The sequence below is a fragment of the Nicotiana attenuata genome, chromosome 2 (genome assembly GCF_001879085.1).
Source record: "Nicotiana attenuata strain UT chromosome 2, NIATTr2, whole genome shotgun sequence".
NCBI lineage: Eukaryota > Viridiplantae > Streptophyta > Magnoliopsida > Solanales > Solanaceae > Nicotiana > Nicotiana attenuata.
In genome coordinates, this window is record NC_031990.1 from 57,640,510 (window position 1) to 57,665,257 (window position 24,748).

The 24,748-nt window shown below is 41.5% G+C and overlaps 1 protein-coding gene across 1 annotated transcript in view; it reads right to left on the reverse strand.

Moving 5' to 3' along the window:
- Positions 1 to 2,922, reverse strand: part of LOC109210981 (serine/threonine-protein kinase HT1-like) — an 8,242-nt gene extending 5,320 nt beyond the window's left edge. The window contains exon 1 of the mRNA XM_019374467.1: positions 2,575 to 2,922. Within this exon, the coding sequence (XP_019230012.1) occupies positions 2,575 to 2,765 (191 nt within the window). The 5' untranslated portion in view covers positions 2,766 to 2,922. The remainder of the gene's footprint in view (positions 1 to 2,574) is intronic.

The following is a 24,748-nucleotide window of genomic DNA, read 5'->3' on the forward strand; positions in this document are numbered from 1 at the left end:
ATTGCATGTTATTTAAATGAATAATTATATTTAGGCAATCAGTTTAAATTGAAAGTGAATTAAATTATAAATTATTTGTATATGCGTCAACTTAGAATAAAATATTATAGTAATCATCTTCATTATAGTGTTAACAACTTTAAGGATATTTCAGTCATTTTAACAGAAAAAAGTGCTTACCAGCACTTGTTTACCAAACACTTCAACAACTTTTTTTCAGTTTCAGCACTTTTATCCAAATTCCAAACACGTAACTGACCTTATTTTAAAAAACAAGCTCCAACACTTAAAAAGTACTTTTAAGCACTTATGCTTAAAAGGCACTTTTTTTAATCCAATCCAAACGGGCTCTTAGAATTGAAGTGGAACTCAAGTCAATATACTCCAAAATTACACATTCTCTAGTTTCATTTGAAATGAAGTCACAACAACTCATATAAACCATAATGGGGTTTGTATTTTAAATGGACGCAAAAGATTCAGGATAATAGATGTGAAATATATTGGGCCAGATCTCTCGGTCCAAATGGGCCCTTATATAACTTCATCATAACTGACAATGTTATAAGTAGGATATGAAACCATTTGCTATTCTAAAAAATGTATTTAAGAAAATCTGAAAGCAGTTATCTTATAAATTCTTTAACCATTGGTATTAAAATTACTATATGTGAGTGAGGAATAAAGTTGGCATTAAGAAATCTTATTGCCAACGAGATATCCACACTATGGACAGTTTACTCGAATGCATTTAATTTCTTTACGCTTATAATCTTACTCCTAATTATAGTTGTTAGTGTGTCTACCTCGCACAAGGATAGAAAGATGAGTTAATAAAAGGATCAAAGTTACAGGAAAAAAAATCATCTTCTTCACTATTTTGCTCTTGAATGACATGTAAGGTAGAGAAAGAGACCCATCTTCCGCTAGCAAGGGGCGCGGGACATGTTTTCTAACATACAGTTTCCACCTTATTATGTAAACTAAATATGTTCACTACTTCATTGCAAAGAGAATGCACTTTGTTGTTTTGGTTTTCTCAATATGTTCCCTCTCCAAAATTGATAATATTGCGATACGAAGCAACTAGCATTGCTTCACCAATTTAGTGCTTACCTCCTACTTCTAATACCTCAAAAACCCTTGCTCTTGTTCCCTACAATGTCCTTAAATGGACTATGTCAGATTTAGGTTGAAAATTCAATTAACGTCTAAGCTCAATAAGAGCGTTGGACCTATTTCCTCAATCCTCACTTAGACAAAAGTTAGTCCTTTTAGTCAATAAGGTAACACAGAAACTATATCTCAACAAAGCTCACTCCCTTTGGCCTCCCGATGGCAGACTAGGACAATTAAGGAAAAAAAGATAAGATTTAGAACTGAACTCAATGCCAATGAATTGGTCAGACCATCTTCGGTAGTCATTAGAAGTGATAGCAGGTCAGTAAATCGTAAACACGCGCCGAACACAGATTTGTACATTAATTAAGTAGACTTTTTGCTCCTTCCTAGTCTTCAATTGAGTCACATTGAATGTTTTAGCGGAGCCTCGAGAACCATAAGCTCGTTATAACTTTTCTAACTGAAAAATACTAAAACACGGGACTACAAAAAGATCCAAGAAATGTGAGGTTAGCTAAAACCTCTTTTCTGCTTTTGACCACCGACAACCTAATCGATGCACAGTTGGAACTTTGGAAGTAAGTAAGCTTAATCTAGATAAAGTGCTTTCCCTTTCTCTTTCTTTAGAAATCCAGCTTCTTAACTTTGAATTCACCTTTGCCTGTCAAAAGAAATGTGATTGACAGATGCTCCTCTCTTTGAAAGAAGGGATGCTTCTGCTTCTGTTGGCGTTTTCAACAATTTTATCTTTCACATATTACTATATAACTAGAGTCAATATTATATATGAGGAACTAGTGAACTCAATCACTCCCAGAAGTACTAGGCAATTCTTTCTGATTGCATACATTCCAATTTTGATGTAAAAGTAAAATGCTGGTAATTTGAACACCATAAAAAAAGGGCAGCCCAGTGCTAAGCTCCCGCTATGCGTGGGGTCCGAGGAAGGGCCGGACTACAAGGGTATATTGTATGCAGCCTTACCCTGCATTTCTCCACATTTCTCCAAGAGGCTATTTTCACAGCTCGAACCCACGACCTCCCGATCACATGCCAAAATTCCCCTTCAATTTGAACACCGTAAAGCAAAAGTAAAATTCTCTTATCGCAAAGACAGAAATATCTCTCCTTATTGTGATAGTAAGTGAATTCTTAGATAACTGCAGCAAAGCCACGCCCAGTGCCACGCAATGACCCAGAACTATACGGGTCGATATGAATTTTTGTTCTTTGTAATATAACAAATAACAAACAATGACGCAAATTTTTAGTCTCTACAACGGAAGAAGGGGTTTCCACTCCACCGAACAAAATGACAGACCGACACCCCAGAAATCAAGAAAACTCCAAAATACAATCTTTAACAGAAATGCAATTAATTCAAGAAACGTAAACCAAGAAAAAGGAAAATGGGGCTATGAAGAAATAGAAAACAATTCAAAGGAAACTCACAATCCTTCATAAACGAGTGAATAGGGACCTTCACTGAGCAAAGGACCAATAGAAAGCTGGTGTAGATCGATGAGTAGCTTCTTGTCAATGTGGACAACATTTTGAGCACAAAAATCATCTATGTCAGAGAATTTCTCAAATGGGTTAGAGAGAGAAGGTTCAAGATTGAGAAAATCTTTTGTATCCACCATAGCTATTAAGCAGCAGCTGTTGCATTACAGCACAGATAAAGAGAAAAAAGAAGAAGTGTGTGTGTGTGTGTATGTGTACGTATGAGAACCCTGTGGATGTGGAGTGTAGGACTAGGACTACTAGGAGTGCGGAGTATAAGGGGTGGGTGGCATTTGAAAAGAGTTGCAGCGATAGAAATAAGAGGGAAAAATCTCTTATATTTAGTAATTTATTTATTTTGGGTAATCCTTGTGTATTTATTCTGTTGTACTAACGTCGGACATAAAAGGTAAAAATGACAAATAATAAAAGAAAACAGAATAAGTGGTTGTAATCCGCTGCGTTACGTCTTGGGGTAGAAACGGTGCTCGCGACCTGCATGGACGCCTAGGGGTGTCAAATGGGGCAGGGCGGGGCGGGGCAAGCCTTGACCTGCTAATATTTTGACCCGCCCTGCCCTGTCCTATTTAGCATTTTTTCAAATTTTGCCCCGCCCCGCCTCGCCCTGCCCGCCCCGCCACGTTTAGGCTTTTTTTTGTATTTTTTTTTTCTAATTTGTAATATTATGTTTATGCATTAATGCTTTTTTTCGTATTATGGAGAAGTGTCCTTATTAGTTCGTTTTTAAAAATATCAAATATTAAAATAAATTCAAAATAATTTGAAGCGGACTAATAAAATGTTCAAAAGTTATTATGTATTAAAAATTATAATATTCAGAAATGCAAATTGGCTTACACTTTCAAAATGCAAAAAATACTACTATAATTGATGTATTGTGTCAAGTAATTTGTGTTCATTTCACATTTAAAAGTTTTGGAAAGATACATGTTTCAAAAAAGTTATTTTTCTCTCTTTCTAATGGAAGATGCAAATAATAATGTTCCATAAAATGTTTATTCTCTTTCTTAAGCTTCAGAAAATTCATTTAATCCTTCTACTTGTAATTTCCACAATTAATCTATCTTAATTATGGATAATTTTATATTTTTTAAAATTGTGGGACAAGACATCATATAACTCAACAGTTTGTCCAATCATAATGGTATTACCATAAGTATACTTAAGCACATTAAAGGTTATCATAAGTATACTGCACAGGGTACTGGTATTACCATTAAAGTAATAGATGAAATGCTATCCTTGCTTTCCCTACTGTCCAGTACCCTGCCCTGCCCTGCCCTATTAAAAATTTTCAAAAATAATAACTTTTGCCCCTGCCCCTGCCCCCATTAAACTTCTTTCCCCTGCCCCCGCCCCACTTTTAACGGTTATCCCCTGCCCCCGCCCCTGCCCCCGCCCCGCCCCCGCCCTGCCCCCAATTGCCATCCCTATGGACGCCACGAGAGTAGATAAAGAGTTCCTTTTCATTCGCATTTTAGTTCAGATTAGCTTGATCTAGAGGGCACGGCAGCTCGATGTATAAAATATTTCGCATTCACATAGTGCCTATTAGTATTTTAAAAGGCATTTTCGGGACGAGCCCTGGGGCGAGGCACACCAAAAACGTCCGGGACGATGGTGTGGGGCGAAAGTCTCAAGAAGCGTATGCCCGGGCGTTCGGGCGCATTTTTTTAGTAAGGCGTAAGCCCCAAAGATTTTTCAAATTAAAATAAAATTTGTTGAATAAGTCCTTCATATAATACCCAGATTCTCAAAATTGAGCTTGGTAATTACTCAAAAGTTTTAAAAAGGAACTGCAATGCATTAAATTTAAAAGTTAAGACATTTTTTTATTGATTGAAGCCCTAATTCATGGTCTTTCCCAATTTTTTATCTTTTTCCGCTAGTCTGCTAATATCTCCCAAAAGCAACGAATATTCATTTCTTTTTTACAAATACAAAGAGAACGCCATTCTCCTTCATAGCAACAAGTTCAAAGTTCAAATTGCAGGTTAGTCATCCTTTTTGTTCCTTCATGTAGAAAATTTTATTCTTTTCGACTCAAGTTACTTGAGCTTCTAAGTAGCGTATAATAGATTGTTTTGACTAGTTTTTTGTGGGGATGAAGCACATCTATATATATATTTCACATATTTATATATTTTTTTATGCAATTTTACCAGTTTATAAATATTTACTGTGATTATATTATTTTATAAAATATTAAAAATTAAATACCTATGGGGCTTACCCCTCGATGAGGCATATGTAAAATGCCTCGCCTTACGCCAATGCTTTTTAAAACACTGGTGCCTATTGAAGGACCGCACTTTAAAAGGTGTTATATAGACAGTCTACCCCCCACTATATATGTTACTAAGAAAATTCTCTCATAAGAATATTCTAATGAATCATATGTTTTTTAATTTTTACTAAATATATATATATATATATATATATATATATATATATATATATATATATATATATATATATATTTACTTATCAAAAATTTAACATAGTAAGATTAAAATAATATTCATGTAATTAAAGAAACCCGATAAAACCGAACCAATTCAAACCGATATAGTTGATTTGGTTTTGATAGAGACCGAATCAACCCGGTCCATGTATACCCTAGCCTTGGTTAATTGTCATGTCATAAGCTAACTTTTGGGATTGGACAATTAATTTCTTTTATCAAAGTCTAATTTGAATGCCAATACATTGTTTATCTTCTTCTTTTTTCAGTTAATTTTCAAAGAGAAAACATCAACTAAATAATCACGACAAAGAAATTGTGAATTCAAATTCGTAATAATTATGATTGAAGTTGTAGCACACAAGTATGCATCCAAAATACATTAGTTAAGAAAAAGGAGAAGTCATGTCGTAGGATTTAATCCCAATGTATATCTCCCTTTCTCTTCTAACACAAGGCATTATTCCTTTTTCTTAAAAGTGGACAAAGGAAGATGAGAAAATAGGAAGATTTTATTTAGAGGTAAAAGGAAGAAGCTCTAACAAGTCATAACAATTATGATTTTCAAAGATGATAAGAACTTGACGTGTAAAAACAATCATAGTTTCATTTATTGATCATTGAGAATTCACATTACAGCTCCTTTTTTGAGTTTTCACTCTATCCTTTTTGTTGTGAGACGTGAGTGTTTCATAAATTTGTAACGTGGTAATGAGTGTTTTTATCTAATTTCGATGTGAAATTCACTCATTTCAAGTGGTTTTAAGAATACTGTCGTCTCAAATTTCAGTTGTAGACTTTCTTTCCTTTTCTTTGACCTTTTATTCATTTACCTATATAAAAGTTCACTCAATTTGGACAAAAAACGGTCGAAGCTCAAGAAATCTTCAAGTGAAACAAGGAACAAAAATGTGTGGGAAGAGAATTGCAAAGAATACGGGATCAAAGTCCTGTGATCAAGTTAATGACCTTAAGAATATAAGCATAACGAAAGAAAGCTGAAACAAATGAAACCCTTATTCCTCGCATTTATAAGAAACCAACTATGCTAATCTCTAGTTCTTTGCAATCAATTATCAATTGCTTTATTTTAGTTGTTAAACATAGTTCATAATTATTTAACTCAAGTGTTGATCCTCCTGAATAGCAATTAAATTAGAAATTTCGATTTTTAAAATCTAATCCCTATGGAGACGATATTTTACTATACTATCTTTGAACAGTGAGCAATAATTTTGTTTTGTGTTTTGCGCTCGTCAGGAACCAAGTGTGACGACCCAAAGGGTCATCACCTGTTTTCTTACCCATTATGTACTTCCGAGGCCTTGAAAACCTCATTTAGGGTTGCCTCGATTTGCGTGCGCAGTCCGGGCACGTAGCCGGAAAGCTTAAATATGAATTCTGTGAGAAAAATGCTAATTTTTGACATTAAAATAAATAAATTTGACTTCGATCAACATTTTGGGTAAACGGACCCGGACCTGTGATTTGACGGTCCCGGAGGGTCCGTAGGAAAATATGGGACTTGGGCGTATGCCCGAAATCGAATTCCGAGGTCCCAAGCCCGAGAAATAAATTTTTGTGTGAAATTGTTTTCTGGAAATAATTAAGGAAATTGGAAATGAAATTTGATTACAAGACTATGGTATCGGGCCCGTATTTTGGTTCCGGTGCCCGGTACAAGTCTTATATATGATTTAAGCACTTTCTGTAAAGTTTGGTTTAAAATGGACGTCGTTTGACGTGTTTCGGACTTGAAATGGAAAATTTGATGTTTTGTGAAATTTGGAAGAAATCATGGATTTTGAGGCTTAATTTGATGTTTATGATGTTATATTAGCGATTTGATCGCACGAATAAGTTCATAGGATGTTTTTGAGGTGGTGTGTAAGTTTGGTTTGGAGCCCGGAGGGCTCGGGTGAGTTTCGAGTAGGTTCCGGGATGCCTTAAACTTAAAAGATCAGATGTTGCAGGTTCAGGAAATATTGTAGGTCTCTGAACCCTCTAGCACGGTCCGCGAGAAATCGTGTGCAGCCGCGGAGGGGCCAGCGCGGTCGCGGTCGCCTTTGAGCGGTCCGCGGTGGATGCTGTGCGGCCGCGGTCGTCTTTGTGCGGTCCGCACGGGGCAAAGATCCGCAGGTCTTCAGGGAGGCCTGTGCGGACGCGGTCCTTTTTGCGCGGTCCGCGCAGGGAACTTCAGAGGGGTATAAATAAACGGGAATTTCAGTTATTTTACACTTTTCAAAAACCCAAAACATAAGAGGCGATTTTCCAAACAACCCTTCTTCTTCAAAACGATTGGTAAGTGATTTCTAACTCATTTTCTTCACTCCTTAACATCTTTTAACATAATTTCAACTTCAAATCAAAGATTTTAATGGGAAAATTTGGGTATTTTGCGTAGAACCTAGGTTTTTCTAAAATTGGGGATTTGAACCTCAATTTGAGGTCTGATTTCAAAATGAATTATATATTTGAGTTCGTGGGGGAATGGGTAATCGGGTTTTGGTTCGAACCTCGGGTTTTGACCATGTGGGCCCGGGGGCATTTTTGACCTTTTTGGGAAAAATGATGGAAAAGCTATAATTAGACTTTGGGTTCGTGTTGTTTAGCATTTATTGATGTAATGAAGTCATTATTGGATAGATACAATTGATTTGGAGCCGAATTCGAGAGGAAAGGCGGTTATTGAGGATTGAATTGGTCGTGGAAGTTCGAGGTAAGTGTTTGGTTTAACCCTAGCTTGAGGGACTAGGAGTTGAGTCTTATTTGCTAATTGCTTCTTGTTGTGTACGACGTATAGGCATGGTGACGAGTATCTATACGTTGGTGTCTAGCATGACCGTGAGTCTTTAAATTGTGAATATCTTGGTTTCATTGTACTTCTTATGACTTGGTGGTGAATTCCTATTGGTTGTGATAAGTTATGGAAGTAAATTGTGTCCTTTCAACATCGAGGAGCATTGGCTCAAGTTATATTTCCAATGTGAAAGTATATGAAACGATTGAACCCTTTGGAGCATTGGCTCAAGTGGTAAAGTGAATTATGAATCAAAAGTGAAAAGAAGAGAAAGAGTATTTAAGTTGCTCCCTTGCCGGGACGTTGTTGATTATTGAATATTTTCCCTTGCCGGGACGTTGAGGTTATTGATGTTGTACCCTTGCCGGGTTTTAATTGTTGTTTGTGTTCCCTTGCCGGGATTTTCATTATTGTTTTGTTATTCCCTTGCCCTTGTTTGTGATTGTTGTTTGGGTGAGGAACGAGAGTTAAAGCACGAAGGGTGATGCCGTGCATTGTTTGTTTCTTGTGAGGAAAGAGTGTAAAACACGAAGGGTGATGCCGTGCATTGTTTGCTTATTGTGAGGAAAAGAGAGTAAAGCACGAAGGTTGATGCCGTACCGCACGATGTGCCATTCCGTGCCGATTCTATTGATTTTATGTGAGGAACGAGAGTAAAAGCACGAAGGGTGATGCCGTGCACGATTTATTATACTATTGCTTGGTGAGGATGAGAGCAAAAGCACGAAGGGTGATGCCGTGCACTTGTTGATCTCTGTTCCTTATTATTGTATGAGTTGTTCTATTTCCTTCATTACAAGGCAACTTTTACTTGAAATTGTTATCTCCCCACAGCATGCTTCCCCTCCCATATTGTTTACTTGTCTTGTATTTTGATTCCGCTGTATATGTATATAACTGCACAGGTTTATGTGGTAGTCCGATCTAGCCTCGTCACTACTTCGCCGGGGTTAGTCTAGGCACTTACCAACACATGGGGTCGGTTGTGCTGATGCTACACTTTATGCTCTTTTGCACAGATCCAGGTTTTGGACAGCAGCAGCAGCAGTAGTACGGGAGTCCACTTTCAGTCCACGAGACTCCAAGGTAGCCTTGCTAGCGTTCGCAGGCCCGACGTCTCTTCTATCCTTTACTTTTGTCTGTTATATCATCGTACTCGAGAAAAACAGTTATATCTTCTTTCAGACTTTGTATTTAGTACTCTTAATAGTTCGTGAGTGTTGTGACACCAATCTTGGGTAGAGGCTATGTTGAATTTTCCGCATTTCTATTCAGTTTTCTATAATTTAAGACTTCCGCTTATCATTTAATTTCGTTGCTTTTATATTATTGCCGATAATTGTTAAAAAGGGATTATGTTATTAATGAGAAAGTAATTAAATTTGGCTTGCCTAGCTCCCATTAGTAGGCGCCATCACCACTCCCGAGGGTGGAAAATCCGGATCGTGACACCAAGATATCTGCTGCCTTATCTCGATTTTGATGCTAAGTCTTGCATTTTATTTAATTTATTTATCATTTTGGGATTGAATCGATTCACTTGTCTTTAAACCACGTTACAAATTTAAGTGTACTGTTTTATGGGTAAACAGTTTGGTGCCCACCGCGAGGCTTAGACAGTTGCGTAATTGAGGTGATCCTTGCGTCTATTACTAACATGTTTAATTCTTTATTTCTTCGCGAAAAATCATAAAAAATGGCATATAATGGTGTCAGCATCACGTACAACATTGAGGCCCTAGGAAATCAGCCTCAACATAAAAATTCGATCAGCGATACTCGCAACGAGGGGGATGAAGCTACGCTGGTCCATGGCGAGCGATATCCGCGACACGTTCGGGAGGAAACTCCTGATGATGCTCAAGATGAGCATGTCTTGGAAACAATGAGAATCCTGAGGGAACAACAAAAGGCTATTATGGGCCATCTCTCGCGACAAGATCAGGTCATGACAGAGTTGAGGAAAGCATTGTCGGGTGCTTCCAACAACGCGAATGGAAGAGGTCCAGTTCCTCCTGGTGCTCCCGCAAACCAAATAGCACAAATACCGAGGGGTGAGGTCGGCTTCTACGGGGCTGGGGGCACGACAAAGGATCTAGTAACAATAACAGGAATAACCCTTTTAATATCAAATTCATGCGGTTTATGAGGGAAATAAATGCCCGAATGGATCAAATCCCGGGCGCACCGCCAGTGTTGAAAGGACAAGATTCAAAGAAATACACCCAGTTGCCGTTCAAACCAAGCGCGACACCGGAGTTAATCCCGAAGCGGTTCACAATGCCATACGTGCCAAAATATGATGGGACCTCGAATCCTCAGGAGCACATCACCACATATACAATGGCGGTAAAAGGAAACGACTTAGCTCTACACGAGATTGAGTCAGTCTTGCTGAAAAAGTTTGGGGAAACCCTCACAAAGGGGGCCTTGACATGGTATTCACTTTTACCCGAGCATTCAATAGATTCCTTCGAGATGCTCGCAGACTCTTTTATCAAGGCCCATGCCGGGGCCAGGAAGGTACATGCCTGAAAGGCCGACATATTCATAATTGCGTATGGAGAATCTAAACTGCTGCGAGACTTTGTGACGAGATTTCAGAAGGAAAGGATGTTGCTACCGCCCGTGCCAGTTGGATGGGCAGCTGAGGCATTCATTAAGAGGTTGAACCCAAGGAGCTCTAACGCTTCCCGAAAACTAAAAGAAAGTCTTCTCGAGTTACAGGAAATAATATGGGCTGATGTCCACAACCGCTACGAATCAAAGATCAGAATAGAGGATGACTAGCTCGGTTTCCCGACATCAATCAAGGGTCGGGACCGAGAGAGAAATAAGGAAATGTTGAAAGATGATTTCAATACGGATCGAGGGTCTTCTAAATGTTAGTTTTTGCTATACGAAAGGGCTGAAGGACGTAGCAGAGGTTTCCGGTCGGCGGGTAGGTTTGCTATCGATAGGAGAGTTGATCGTGGTCGGAATAACAGATCATTGCAGGACAAAGAGGTATCGGGCTCCCGAGATTTCATCAACCCAGATTGTTCGAGTATTACTTCAATATCAGCGTAGTGGAACTGGTATCGGCAATGCAAAACATTAAGGAAGCACGGTTCCCGAGTGTAAAGCCCCGAGATTTATTTTTAGTAAAATCAAGCTTAATATAAGCTTAGGAGAATGATTAACGAGATCTTGATATATGTGGGGCCCATACGAGGGTAACAAGATCATTACAATACTTGAGCATGAAGGTAAGAAGGATTGACGGTCCCCAAGTTGAGTGGATAAAGGCATAACTTGGAATGGTTGGGAAAAGATAGAGGAATAGATCCTAGCAGACCTGCGTAGCCTCCGTACGTAGCCTACGCAGGTTGCGTAGGCAAAAACAACATGCTGCGTGAGGGTGAGGCTTATGTTGCATAGGAATTGGGCAACCAAGACCCACATCCATGAGGTTGCAAATGGCGGATCGAACAATGAAGAGGCCTTTGGGTATTATTGATGATGTATTGGTTCGAGTTGACAAGTTCATCCTCCCAGCGGACTTTGTGATCCTTGATTGTGAAGTGGACTATGAGGTGCCTATTAATTTGGGTAGACCTTTCCTTGCTAAGGGGAAGGCTCTTGTTGATGTGAAAGCCGGTGAGCTCACTTTCCGGGTGGGTGACGAAAAGGTGGTCTTCCATGTGTGCAAATCAATGAGGCAACCGAATAATAATGAAGTTTGTTCGTTCGTGGATTTGGTGACGGATGTGATTGTTGATGATGCTAGTGCCACCATGAATGTTGAAGACAAATTGGAAGCCGTTTTTCTCAACCTTGATGATGATGAGGAGAGTGATGTCTATGTGGGGTGTGTTAATGAATTGCAAGGCATGGTGTCGTACACTTATGAGCCCCGAAAGCTATCTTTGGATCTTGAAAATCGAAAGAGTCTTCCAACAAAGCCCTCAATCGAGGACCTCCTACCTTGGAGTTATAGCCATTGCCTCCACATCTCAGGTATAAATTCCTTGGCCCTACTTCTACTTTACCGGTTATCCTTTCTTCTTGCTTAACTAACATGCAGGCAGAATCCACATTGGAGGTGCTACAAAGGAGGAAAAGAGCAATCGGATGGACTTTAGCGGATATCCGAGGCATAAGCCCCGTCTTTTGCATGCACAAAATTATTTTGGAGGAGGGTGCGAAACCCTCCGTTGAACATCAAAGGATACTAAATGAAGCAATGCAAGAGGTGGTGAAGAAGGAGATAATCAAGTCATTGGATGCCGGGGTTGTTTACCCCATTTCCGATAGCTCGTGGACGTCTCCGGTGCAATGTGTCCCAAAGAAAGGGGGCATGACTGTCGTAACAAATGACAAGAATGAATTGTTCCCAACAAGAACCGGTACCGGGTGGAGAGTGTTCATGGACTATAGGAAACTCAACAAGTCACTCGGAAAGATCATTTCCCGCTTCTATTTCTTGATCAAATGCTTGATAGGTTGGCCTTACGTGCTTTTTATTGCTTCCTTGATGGATACTCCGGCTATAATCAAATTCTTATTGCTCTCGAGGACCAAGAGAAGACCACTTTCACATGTCCTTATGGTACTTTCTTGTTTTCAAGGATGCCTTTTGGGTTGTGTAATGCACTGGAGACCTTTCAACGGTGTATGATGGCTATTTTCACCGACATGGTGGAGGATATTCTTGAGGTCTTTATGGATGATTTTTTTGTGGTTGGGAATTCGTTTTAAGATTGTTTGAACAATTTGGATAGGGTATTGGCTAGATGTGAGGAGACAAATTTGGTATTGAATTGGGAGAAGTGTCACTTCATGGTCGAGGAAGGCATTGTCCTCGGCCTCAAAATTTCAAAACATGGTATTGAGGTTGACCAAGCCAAAAATTGAGGTGATCTCCAAACTCCCTCCTCCTACATCCGTGAAGGGAGTGAGGAGCTTCTTGGGTCATGCGGGTTTCTATCGCGTTCATCAAGGACTTTTCCAAGGTGGTAAACCCTTTGTGTAAAATTTTGGAGAAGGATGCCAAGTTCCATTTCAATGAAGATTGTATGAAGGCATTCGAATTGCTTAAGTTCAAGTTGAATACTACTCCTATTATTACCGCACCGGATTGGAGCTTGCCTTTTGAGCTCATGTGTGACGCTAGTGATGTGGCGGTTGGAGCGGTGTTGGGGCAAAGAATCAATAAAATCTTCCATCCGGTCTACTATGCTAGCAAGACCATGAATGATGCCCAAGTCAACTACACAGTGACTGAAAAAGAGCTACTTGCTATTGTTTTTGCTATGGAGAAGTTCCGGCCGTATTTGATGGGTACTAAAGTGATTGTCCACACCGACCATGCGACGCTTTGATATTTGATGAGCAAGAAAGATTCTAAGGCAAGGTTGATGCGGTGGGTGCTTCTTTTTCAAGAGTTTGATCTAGAGATTTAAGACAGCAAGGGTAGTGAAAATCAAGTGGCGGACCACTTGTCCCGATTGGAGGAGGAGGGAAGGCCAAGCCTTGAGATCAATGATTCCTTCGCCGACGAGCAATTGTTAGTCATTTCAATGACTGGGATGCCATGGTTTGACGATCTAGCCAATTATCTTGTGAGCAGCATTGTACCGAATGAGTTCTCTTCAAACTAAAGGAAGAAGCTCAAACGGGATTGCTTGGATTATTATTAGGATGAGCCGTATCTTTTCTGGATATGTACCGATGGTGTGATCCAGCGATGTGTGCCGGAAGAAGCACAAATAGGAATTCTTGAGGCTTGCCACTCTTCACCGTATGGTGGTCATCACGGTGGAGCTCGAACGGCAACAAAAGTATTGACTAGTGGATTCTATTTGCCTACTCTCTACAAGGACGCTAGTGATCTAGTCAAGCGTTGTGATGAATGTCAAAGGGCTGGTGGGATTTCCAAAAAGAATGAGATGCCTCTCACCACTATTTTGGAGATTGATATTTTTGATGTTTGGGGTATTGATTTCATGGGACCATTCGTGAGCTCTTGTTGGAACACTTACACTTTGGTAGTTGTGGACTATGTGTCAAAATGGGTTGAACCCGTGGCTTTACCCAACAACAAAGCTTGAAGTGTGGTGGCATTCTTGAAAAAGAACATCTTCACAAGGTTTGGTACTCCGAGGACCATTATTAGTGATGGGGGTTCGCATTTTTGCAACCGGGCTTTTGATACCTTACTCACCAAGTATGGTATCACTCAAAAAGTCTCCATCCCCTACCATCCTCAAGCAAGCGGACAGGTTGAAGTCTCCAACCGGGAGATCAGGAGTATTTTGTCAAAGATTGTGAATGCCAACCGAACGGATTGGTCAAGAAAATTTGATGATGCTCTTTGGGCTTATAGGACGGCCTACAAAATGCCGATTGGGATGTCTCCATATCGATTGGTGTTTAGGAAGGCGTGTCAACTTCTGGTAGAACTTGAACATAAGGCCATGTGGGCTTTGAAGAAGTTGAACCTTGAGTGGGATATCGCTGCAAATCTAAGAGTGGCACATTTGAATGAGCTTGATGAATTCCGGTATCATGCCTACACAAGTTCATCCCTTTACAAGGAGAAGATGAAGTAACTCCATGACAAGTACATCCACAACAAGGAGTTTAAAGAAGGTGATCTTGTGCTATTGTTCAATTCCCAGTTATGGATGTTTCCGGGCAAGTTGAAGTCAAAATGGAGTGGCCCCTTTGAAGTGGTGAATGTAACCCCCTTTGGTGCTCTAGATTTGAAAAATAAGAACAATGAGGTGTTTAAAGTCAATGGGCACCGTGTTAAGAATTATCTTGGCAAGGTTGATGATGGCCACATTGTGGCGGTTCTACATTTCAAATGATTAGTAATCTGTATCGTGCCACGACGTTAAATCGGGAGCTTCTTGGGAGGCAACCCATGTGTCTTTTTCTTTCTTGTTTTTCTTCTTTAGATTAGATAGACTTTGTTTTGTGCTAACTAGTTTTGAAGTCTATGCAGGAATGGGTGTGCATTGCAGGGACTGTGCATGAAAGATTTGGCTAAGTATTGCAAAAGTGTGGACTGCACAATCACTCTGCGGCCGCACAATTCTGTGTGCGGTCGCACAACTGGAAGGGCAAAAATGCATAGTCTCTGAAGTTTAGCCTGTCAAAACTTCTTAACAAATTGCGACCGCATACATTTTTGTGCGGTCCGCACTAATTCTGCGGCCGCACTCACTTTTGTGCAGTCCGCAGCAATACTTCACAAGGGCAGGTAAGGTGTGCAGCCGCACTCAAAATTATGGGGCCGCACTCAGATAGATCTAGGCCCGACGGGTCAAAACTATAAATAGAGCCTCTTACATATTTTTACACTTTACACTCTCCGACTAAGCTAACACAGTGCATATCCCCACTGCTCTCAAATCTTCCCTCATTTCATCAAGTTTGATTCTCACCTGCATCTTCATTATTGGAATGTTAATTTCATCTATAGATTCTTTATCTTTTGTTTTGTTTTATTCTTTGATTTAGGGTTAATTACATGCCTAAAAATGTCAATAGTTAGTCATTGTTGCTTAGATTCATGTGGGTAGCACCTTGAACGTTAACTGGGGCCTGGGTAAGTAGCCAAACATGTTTAATTGCTCAAACCATGTCTAAATTGTGAAAAAGTTGCATGGTAGATCCATCAACGGAGAGTAGTGGCTTGTGGGTCAACTACAGTAGAAACCAGTGCTTTTAACCATGGTAAAAGAGTAAAGTCAATATACTCTGAAAAACTAAAGTTATCGCCTTTGCTTTGCTGCTGGCGAAAACGTCCGTTAATTCCGTCGACGACTTGCTATTGGTGTTGAAGCAAATATAAGATTCAACCATATTTTCTGGGTCTAGAACAGAGGGTTTTCTCTCTGAACCTTTCTTCTCGGCCAAACTCCGACATAGGTTTGACAAGTTTTTGGCGCATCGACGTTGCTGCTAAGAATCAATTTCTCCTTCCTTTTTACTTGATATTTACTTACTTACATACTTTCTTGAATTTCTATTCTTTAGTAGGCCTTGAAGGATTTTGAAAGTCTTGGGTTTGTTACCAGAATACTTTTTCGGCTATAGCCATTTTGAAAATCAATTTCGATTTTAAGATTGAGTAGTTTACAGATCCACAAACCATTACAGTGAGCGTCATTACAACTACCGGTGATCACAATATATTCTCCGATCTCATCATCCGCCAGAAACTCGTCGTTAGCTACGCGGAATACGTCCCACGTTTCCCCTTCTTCCACCAGCATTCTTACAAAAATACCAAAATAATCGCCGTATTTCTTTTTCATGTATTCTGAATCCTCTGCACATAATAAAACTGCAAATTTTTTCCTTCATTGTTAATTACTGATTATTTTTCTTCAAACGTAAATTAAGTTAAAAAAGGGTATAAAACGGATTTTTGCTATTGATTTTTTTTTTCTTGTGATCTCAAAAGATATAAAATGAATTTTTGGCTTTAAGGGTAATTTGTAGAAGATATTGGTTTTCATTTCTAGGTTTTTTGCTACCCTATTCTCCTGGTTCCGTGGGTGTTTGTGTATTTTGCAGGTATCATTTTTGGGAGGTGCACGTGCTCAAGCAGTAAAGTAGCAGCTATACGCCAGGTTCCGCAGCATCGGGAGTATACCAAGTCGGGAGTTCCAGGTTCTATTCACGGGAATTGGTACCTCCCGCCTCTTGTTTCTCTGTCCCCTGTGTTATTTACTTTATTAGCATAGTATTTCGTATAGTCTAGTCAGTTTAGTGGACTTGTAGTTACTATTTGCTCCCTTTCTTGTTTTGTGTGGTGCTTTTTTCTCCGTTTCATTTTTAGACCTTCGTAGGTATAGAGACTGTGGTTTGTAATGGCAGAGTAGGGTCATGTCCTTGGGGAGGTCGAATAGTGGGAAGGGGGGTAGGGCAAGGGTCGGGGGGTGGGACAGGGCCCAAAGGGGGCAAAGGGAACAAGGTAGCCTGTAGGTTGAGAGTTGGATCGTGGAATATAGGGACGTTGACGGGTAAGTCTATAGAACTGGCTAAGATTCTCCAGAAGAGGAGGGTCAATATAGCGTGTGTGCAGGAGACTAGGTGGGTAGGATCGAAGGCAAGGAATGTAGACGGGTATAAATTGTGGTTCTCCGGGGTCGTGAAGGGCAAGAACGGAGTGGGCATTTTGGTGGTCAGGGAGCTTAGAGATTCGGTGGTAGAGGTAAGATGGGTGAATGACAGATTGATGGCGATTAAGGTAGTAGTTGGAGGGAGCACTCTGAATGTCATTAGCACTTACGCGCCGCAAACGCGCTTGGACGAGAAGGTAAAAAGGCGCTTTTGGGAGGCGCTGGATGAGGTGGTGCGGGGTATTCTGCCGACGGAGAAGCTATTCATAGGAGGGGATTTCAATGGTCATATTGGGTCGTCTGCTGGTGGCTATGGTGAGGTGCACGGTGGCTTCGGCTTTGGTGATAGGAACGGGGGTGGTACCTCACTATTGGATTTCGCTAGAGCTTTTGAGTTGGTGATCGTGAACTCTATGTTTCCGAAGAGGGAGGAACATTTGGTTACTTTCCGGAGTATGGTGGCTAAGACTCAAATTGACTATCTCCTCCTCAGGAGGTGTGATAGGGGGTTGTGCGAGGATTGCAAGGTGATCCCGAGTGAGAACCTCACAACTCAACATAGGCTCCTAGTGATGGACGTCGGTATTTTGATGAAGAGGAAGAAGAGGTTTTTACGGGGTCCGTCGAGGATAAGGTGGGGAGCTTTGTCTAAGGATAATGCGCAAGAGTTAGAGGGAAGGCTGACAAATATGGGTGCATGGAAGAGTGGTGGGGACGCTAGCGCTATGTGGACGGCGACGTCGGACTGTATAAGGGAGGCAGCAAGAGAGGTGTTAGGAGTTTCGAAAGGCTATTATGGCGGGCACCAAGGTGACTGGTGGTGGAATGATGTGGTCCAAGGTAAAGTGGAAGCCAAGAAAGCGACGTACATTAAGTTAGTAGAGAGCACCGACGAGGATCAACGGAGAGCGAACAGAGAAAGATATAAGGAGGCTAGGAAGGAGGCAAAAGTAGCGGTCATAGAGGCTAAGACTGCTGCTTTTGGTCGGCTTTATGAGGAACTAGGGGGCAAAGGTGGGAATAGAGTATTCGATTGGCCAAAGACAGAGAGAAGAAGGCTCGCGATCTGGATCAAGTGAGGTGTATCAAAGACGAGGAGGGTCGAGTATTAATAGAAGAGGCCCATATTAGGCAAAGATAGCAGTCGTACTTTCATAAACTTCTGAATGAAGAGGGGGATGGAAACACCGTGTTAGGGAAATTGGAGCACTCCGAGAGTCACCGAGACTTTAGGTATTGTAGGCGCATTAAGGTTGAGGAGGTCGTGGGTGCGATGGGTAAGATGAGTCGGGGCAAAGCGACCGGACCTGACGAGATTCTAGTAGAGTTTTGGAGATATGCGGGTAAGCAGGCTTGGAGTGGCTGACTGAGCTGTTTAATGTTATCTTCAAGACAAAGAGGATGCCTTATGAGTGGCAGTGGAGTACAATGGTTCCGGTGTACAAGAACAAAGGGGATATCCAGAATTGTAACAACTATAGGGGTATCAAGTTACTAAGTCATACCATGAAAGTCTGGGAGAGGGTGGTGGAAATGAGGATAAGGAGGGCGGTGTTTATATCGGAAAACCAATTCGGGTTTGTGCCGGTCCGTTCTACTACGGAAGCAATCCACCTTATCAGGAGGTTGGTGGAATTATACAGGGATAGGAAGAGGGATTTGCATATGGTGTTTATTGACCTAGAGAAGGCATATGAAAAGGTCCCTAGGGACGTCCTTTGGAGGTGTCTGGAGGTGAAAGGTGTGCCGGTGGCTTACATTAGGGCGATAAAGGATATGTATGATGGAGCTATGACTCGGGTTAGGACTGTAGAGGTAACTCAGAGCCTTTTCCGGTGGTTATGGGATTACACCAAGGATCTGCGCTCAGCCCGTTCTTATTTGCTCTGGCGATGGACGCACTGACACACCATATCCAAGGAGAGGTGCCATGGTGTATGTTGTTCGCTGATGATATAGTTCTAATTGATGAGACGCGAGGCGGCGTTAATGGGAGACTGGAGGTATGGAGGCAGACTCTAGAGTCTAAAGGTTTCAAGTTGAGTAGGACTAAGACAGAATATGTGGAATGTAAGTTTAGCAACGTGACGGGGGAAGCGGATGTGGAAGTTAGGCTTGACTCACAGGTCATCCTTAAGAGAGAAAGTTTTAAGTACTTAGGGTCAATTATCCAGGGAGATGGAGAGATCGATGGGGATGTTACGCACCGTATAGGGGTGGGGGGGATGAAATGGAGGTTAGCGTCTGGAGTCTTGTGTGACAAGAAGGTGCCACCAAAACTCAAAGGTAAGTTCTATAAAGCGGTGGTTAGACCGGCCATGTTGTATAGAGCCGAGTGTTGGCCAGTCACATATCCAGAAGATGAAAGTAGCAGAAATGAGGATGTTGAGATGGATGTGCGGGCACACTAGGCTGGATAAGATTCGGAATGAAGATATTCGGGAGAGGGTGGGCGTGGCTCTCGTGGACGACAAGATGCGGGAAGCACGTCTTAGATGGTTCAGACACGTGTGGAGGAGAAGCCTAGATGCACCGGTTAGGAGGTGTGAGCGGTTGACTTTGGCAGGTACGAGAAGAGGCAGAGGGCGGCCTAGGAAGTCTTGGGGCGAGGTGATCAGGCAGGACATGTCGCGACTTCAGATTTTCGAGGACATGGCTCTTGATAGGAACATGTGGAGGTCGAGCATTAGGGTGGTAGGCTAGGGGGTAGTCGAGAGTTCTTCCCTCTTTGTACCGGGTAGTCTGTTAGAGTTTCGTTAGGTTTGTTAGCGGTCTTTGTTGTATTCACATTGGTGTTTTGCATAGTTTTGTGTTGTTGTCCTTTCACTTATTTGTTGTGGTTATTTTTTTTCTGGTATCTTTTATTGTTACATGTCTTTTCTCTTATTTCTTTTCTGATATTATTGCCTTTCCTGTTGAGCCGAGAGTCTCCTGGAAACAGCCTCTCTGCCCTTTACGGGATAGGGGTAAGGTCTGCGTACACTCTACTCTCCCCAGACCCCACTAGTGGGATTTTACTGGGTATGTTGTTGTTGTTGTTTGCATGAACCCTAAGTCACTGCCCGTAACATTCAAATTTTGCAGCCGCACTCATTTTTGTGCGGTCCGCACTAGAGGCTATGAGGCCGCACACACTTTTGTTGGTTCGCAGCTATCTGAGTTAGGAAAATTGTGTGCATGAATTGTGCGGACTGTCACACCGATTGGCGCCGAGAATTCCCTTTTTACACCAGACCATTCTCGTCCCAGTTTCATGGTCCCAGCTTTTTACATAATTCTCGGCGCTCCCAGACCATTTGCATGAGTGAACAAAAAAATCAGAATCCTAAATCAAGCACAAAAGTAAATAAAATGATGAAGGTAAGCAGACCCAAAGAGAAGCATTCTGGGACATGACGAGAGAAGGAGACGAGTATGAACAAAAGAAAAATGAATAGAAAAGAAAAGAACAAAAAACGAAAAAGGGAAAAATACCTAATAAGATTGAACCTGGAATGACTTTGCATAGATTGATGGACCTCAAAATGAGTCAAAATCCATGCCAATCTCTCATTCTTACATAGAATAGTCGATTAGCATGGGTTTTGACCCATTACCGGCCCAGGAAAAGATTTTGACTCAGATTCCGGCATTGACCCGATTTCGATTGGAAATTCGAAGAGCTCCAGGGGTGTTTGAAGGAGGATGAGTAAGGATTTGGGAAGAGGGAGGTGAGGAGAGTCTGGGGTGTGATTTTGGGGAGGTTTGGGAGGCGGCGCCGCCGTACACGGCGGAGGCGGCGCTAGGGTTTCTCTTATTTGAAGGATTCGAGGGGGATTTGAGGGAAACTAGGCTTGGATCCGTAATGAGGAGGATAAGGGGAAGCAGGGGTGTATTTTTGGTGGCCATTGGGTGATCGTCGCCGGCGGAAGCGATTTCCGGCCGGCGGCAGACAGCGGAAGGTGGTGGAGGGTGGTGGTGTGTAACAGAGGTATTCTGAGAGATGATTTTGGGGGTAGGGGGTTATTAGGACATTTATATATCAAACATCCTAGTTAGTTCCGGACCGTTGGATTGATCCAACGGTCATGGTTCAAAGGCCATTAAACGACGTCGTTTTGATATAACAAAGGCTGGACCGGGTATTGGGTTTGGACTGGATCGAGGGCGGGTTTGGGGGGGTTTGGCTTGGGCTCCGATCTCAGGGTTCTGTGTTTGGGCTGGGTTGGGGGCAAATTTGGCCCAAAACTGGGTTTTTTAACAAGACCCCATTTTCCTTTAATTTTCTTTCCTTTGCTTTTATTATTATTTTTTATTTTTTTTTCTTGATTTTTGTTAAATACAAAATTAAAACTAATAGACCTGATTTAACTCCAAAACTAAATTAATTAATTTTCCTAAAACTAACTAACCTAATTTAAAAAGAAAACTAGACAAAAATGTAAAGGGACTATTTTGTTATTTCTCTTGTGTTTTTTTTGATAATATTAATTAACTAGTGAAACTAAAAATATGAAAATCGAATTCTAAATGAAAATGCACTATTTTATTCTTTTTTATGAATTATGGCAACTAAAATGCACACAAAAATGCAAATAAGGCACAAAATCATCCAATTAATTCCTAAAAATTCAAATAATAAAGAAAAATTCTAATTCTAAGGAATTTTATAGGAGTAATTTAAGCGTGACAAAAATCACGTGCTCACAGTCGCACTCTTGGTTGTGCGGCTGCATTCACTTTTGTGCGGTCCGCACTGGGCAGTTTGCAGCCGCACTCACTTTTTTGCGCTCCGCGCTTCCCTTCTGAGAATGTTTTCCTACAACTTTGAACAATGATTTTGTATACATTATGAGCTTCAATTCTAATTGATTTCTATTACTTATGTGTTGTAGACAATGGTTCGATCACGTGGCAAAGGAGATATATCAAGAGCGAGGGCAGAACCCTCCCGAGGCCGGGGTCGAGGCAGAAGCAACCTTCCTCTAGCAATCCAAAGAGCAATAAGTAAGAAAGCCACATCCAATAGAGCCCGTGATACCTTTGAGACCAGTGAGTATGTACCATTCGGGGAAGCTTCCGAAGGTAACTCCATGCAAGCATTGCCGGAAGCCCAATCACAACAAATCCCGGGGAGATTTCATTTTGTAGATGAGTCATCTTCCGCTGCCAGTTCGTCTGAAGGTTCGAAAGAGGGTAGTCAAGATTCTGAGCCCTCTTCCTCACATGCCCCACCTACTCCAATCAACCTAGACGGTGATGATGATGTCCTAGATGATGGTAGAGGGGGCGATACTGCAGTGGGAGGTTTAGAGAGGTCAAGGAGGCCATAGATATGGGAGGACAGATTTGTCAGTGCCAATGTCTTTGCGAAATTTAGAGAATGGTGGACACAGAGGTCGCTCACTCTTGAGCGACAATTCTTGATGAAGGATTTGAACAAGCACAACCCCGATGTCCTTAGACAATTCCAGGAGCGCAAATGATGGAAATGGTTCACCCACAACGTTCTAGATGCAAATGAGCACTTGGTCAAAGAATTCTACGCCGACGTTGCTCACATTAAAAAGGGTACCAAGGTGACAAAAGTCCGAAATTTGAAAATCCATTTTGATTCCAGTGCACTGAACTCATATGTAGGGTTTGAAGAAGTACAAGCAGTGCAAAACTTGGAGAAGCTAGCTATGGGTGATGCACTTCGCCCATGGCTAGCTGAGATTCTGGCAATCCGAGGGTCAACACCTCCGTGGCTCACAACAGGGGTTCCAATAGTCCGAGCCACCCTAAACTTTGAAGCAAAAGGGTGGCAGACATTCGTGTGTAGCCGCATTGATCCATGCCTCAATGAGAACATCCTCCCATTTCCCCGTGCAGTTTTGGTGGCATCCATAATGGCTGGGTATCCGATAAATGTTGGTGCCATCATGTCCACCAACATCTCTTTAGCTGTCCAGAAGGGTGAAAGATCCTATCCGTACCCCAACTTCCTCACAGGATACTTCAAGGATTAAAAGGTGGAGCTGGGGAATTGTGACACCGAGGTAAAGGCTAAGAAGCTTTTTTTATGGTACCACCTCCAGGGAGCTGACAACCCGAATTCAAGGGTAAAGCTACTACCTCTGCTGGCCAGTCTGAGGAGCCAGAGGTAGTAGTTACTGATACAACTGCCGAGCCTTCCACAGCAGCCGGTACTTCCACCGGGACAGCAACCATGCCACCTTCATCTTCTGGACCACCTGCTTTTGCTAGACTATCAGTGCAATTATTAGTGCCGGCTTCATTTACTTATCCTCAAACTGAGCTGTGAGTCTCCCAAACATTGGTGAGTCTCAACAACTGGATGCAAGCAGCTACTACAACGCTGACTGATATATCTAGTACTGTTACAGCACAATCCTCAGCCCCAGCAGAGCCATAGGTACTTCCGTCAGTGGAGGAAACAATGAAGAAGATTATGGCCGACCAGAAGACTTTCATGGCTAAAGTGGTGGCACAAGGGAAAGTCATTTAGGATTTGGACAAACAGGTCAAGAAGATGCGGAAGTCTCAGGCATGAAAAAAGTTAGTGGATAGCTGAGAAAAGAGATTGAGAAGATTACATCTACCGATGATTTACCATTGGACCTGCTTATGGAGTCAGCAGCACCAGCAGCACAGGCACCACCAACAGTACCTGAGGCACCAGAGGCAGCAGCCGGCCAATTTGAGGAGCTGGCTGCGACTGCCCACACCGCTGAGGAGATGATCCAGATGCTCAGCAACCTTGTTGTCCCTCAGCCAGGTGATGATGAGATACAACTTAAGACCGAGGGTGCTGATGATCCTATGCAAACTGAGACCATATAGGGAGTTCTCTTAACTCTCTACCCTTTCCCTGTTCTTATTTTTATCAAGCATTGAGGACAATGCTTATTTTCATTTGGGGGTGGTCTATTTTGATTATTTGACTTTGACATTTGACATTTGGCCTGTAATAACTCTGATACTATTTTTCTTTCATCTTTACTTTTCTTTTGGTATGTGTACCCCATTTGATGTAGATATTCATTTCCCTTATGTATATATTCATTTCCCTTATGTATATATTCATTTGACTTCGGTTTGTATATTCATTTATCTCGCTTTCCGTAGTTTAATTCATAGCTTCTTTAGTTTGCTTTTCCTTAGTAGTATAAATTCTTATTTACTATAGTAGCTTCTTTTTAATTTGCTAGTTTCTTTTTACGTTTTGAGTGAGCAATACGCCTTTGGTTTTCTTAATGCCACGGTTCCTTCCAAAGGTGGATTATGTGTGAATCGGGTGGCTCTTCCCAACGATGGATGGCGTGACAACCTTCTTAAGGGATTGAGTCCGTTTTCTTTTATGTTTTGGCAAATATAGTAGTAATGAATAAAAGGGGTCTCAAACATGCTTCACTTGGTACTAACATATTTACCTATGATCGTATGGTTAAAAACAAGTTTGATAGAATATAAGGGTCCACCAAACTCTATAGAGAACCAGGTTCTCTATTAGGTCCAACAGTACACACACACACAACAGTAATTAAATGGCAAGAGGAATTTTATGTGGAAAATTCCCAGCTCAACGGGATTAAATACCACGACCTACCCTTGTAGGGTTTCAACTTCACTGTTGAGAAACTTTTAGATTACAACCTATGCAACCTAGGAATTAACCTCTTAGTCCCTCACTAACTTGTAATACTCTATTACAAGCCACTTTGTAATAACTCTATT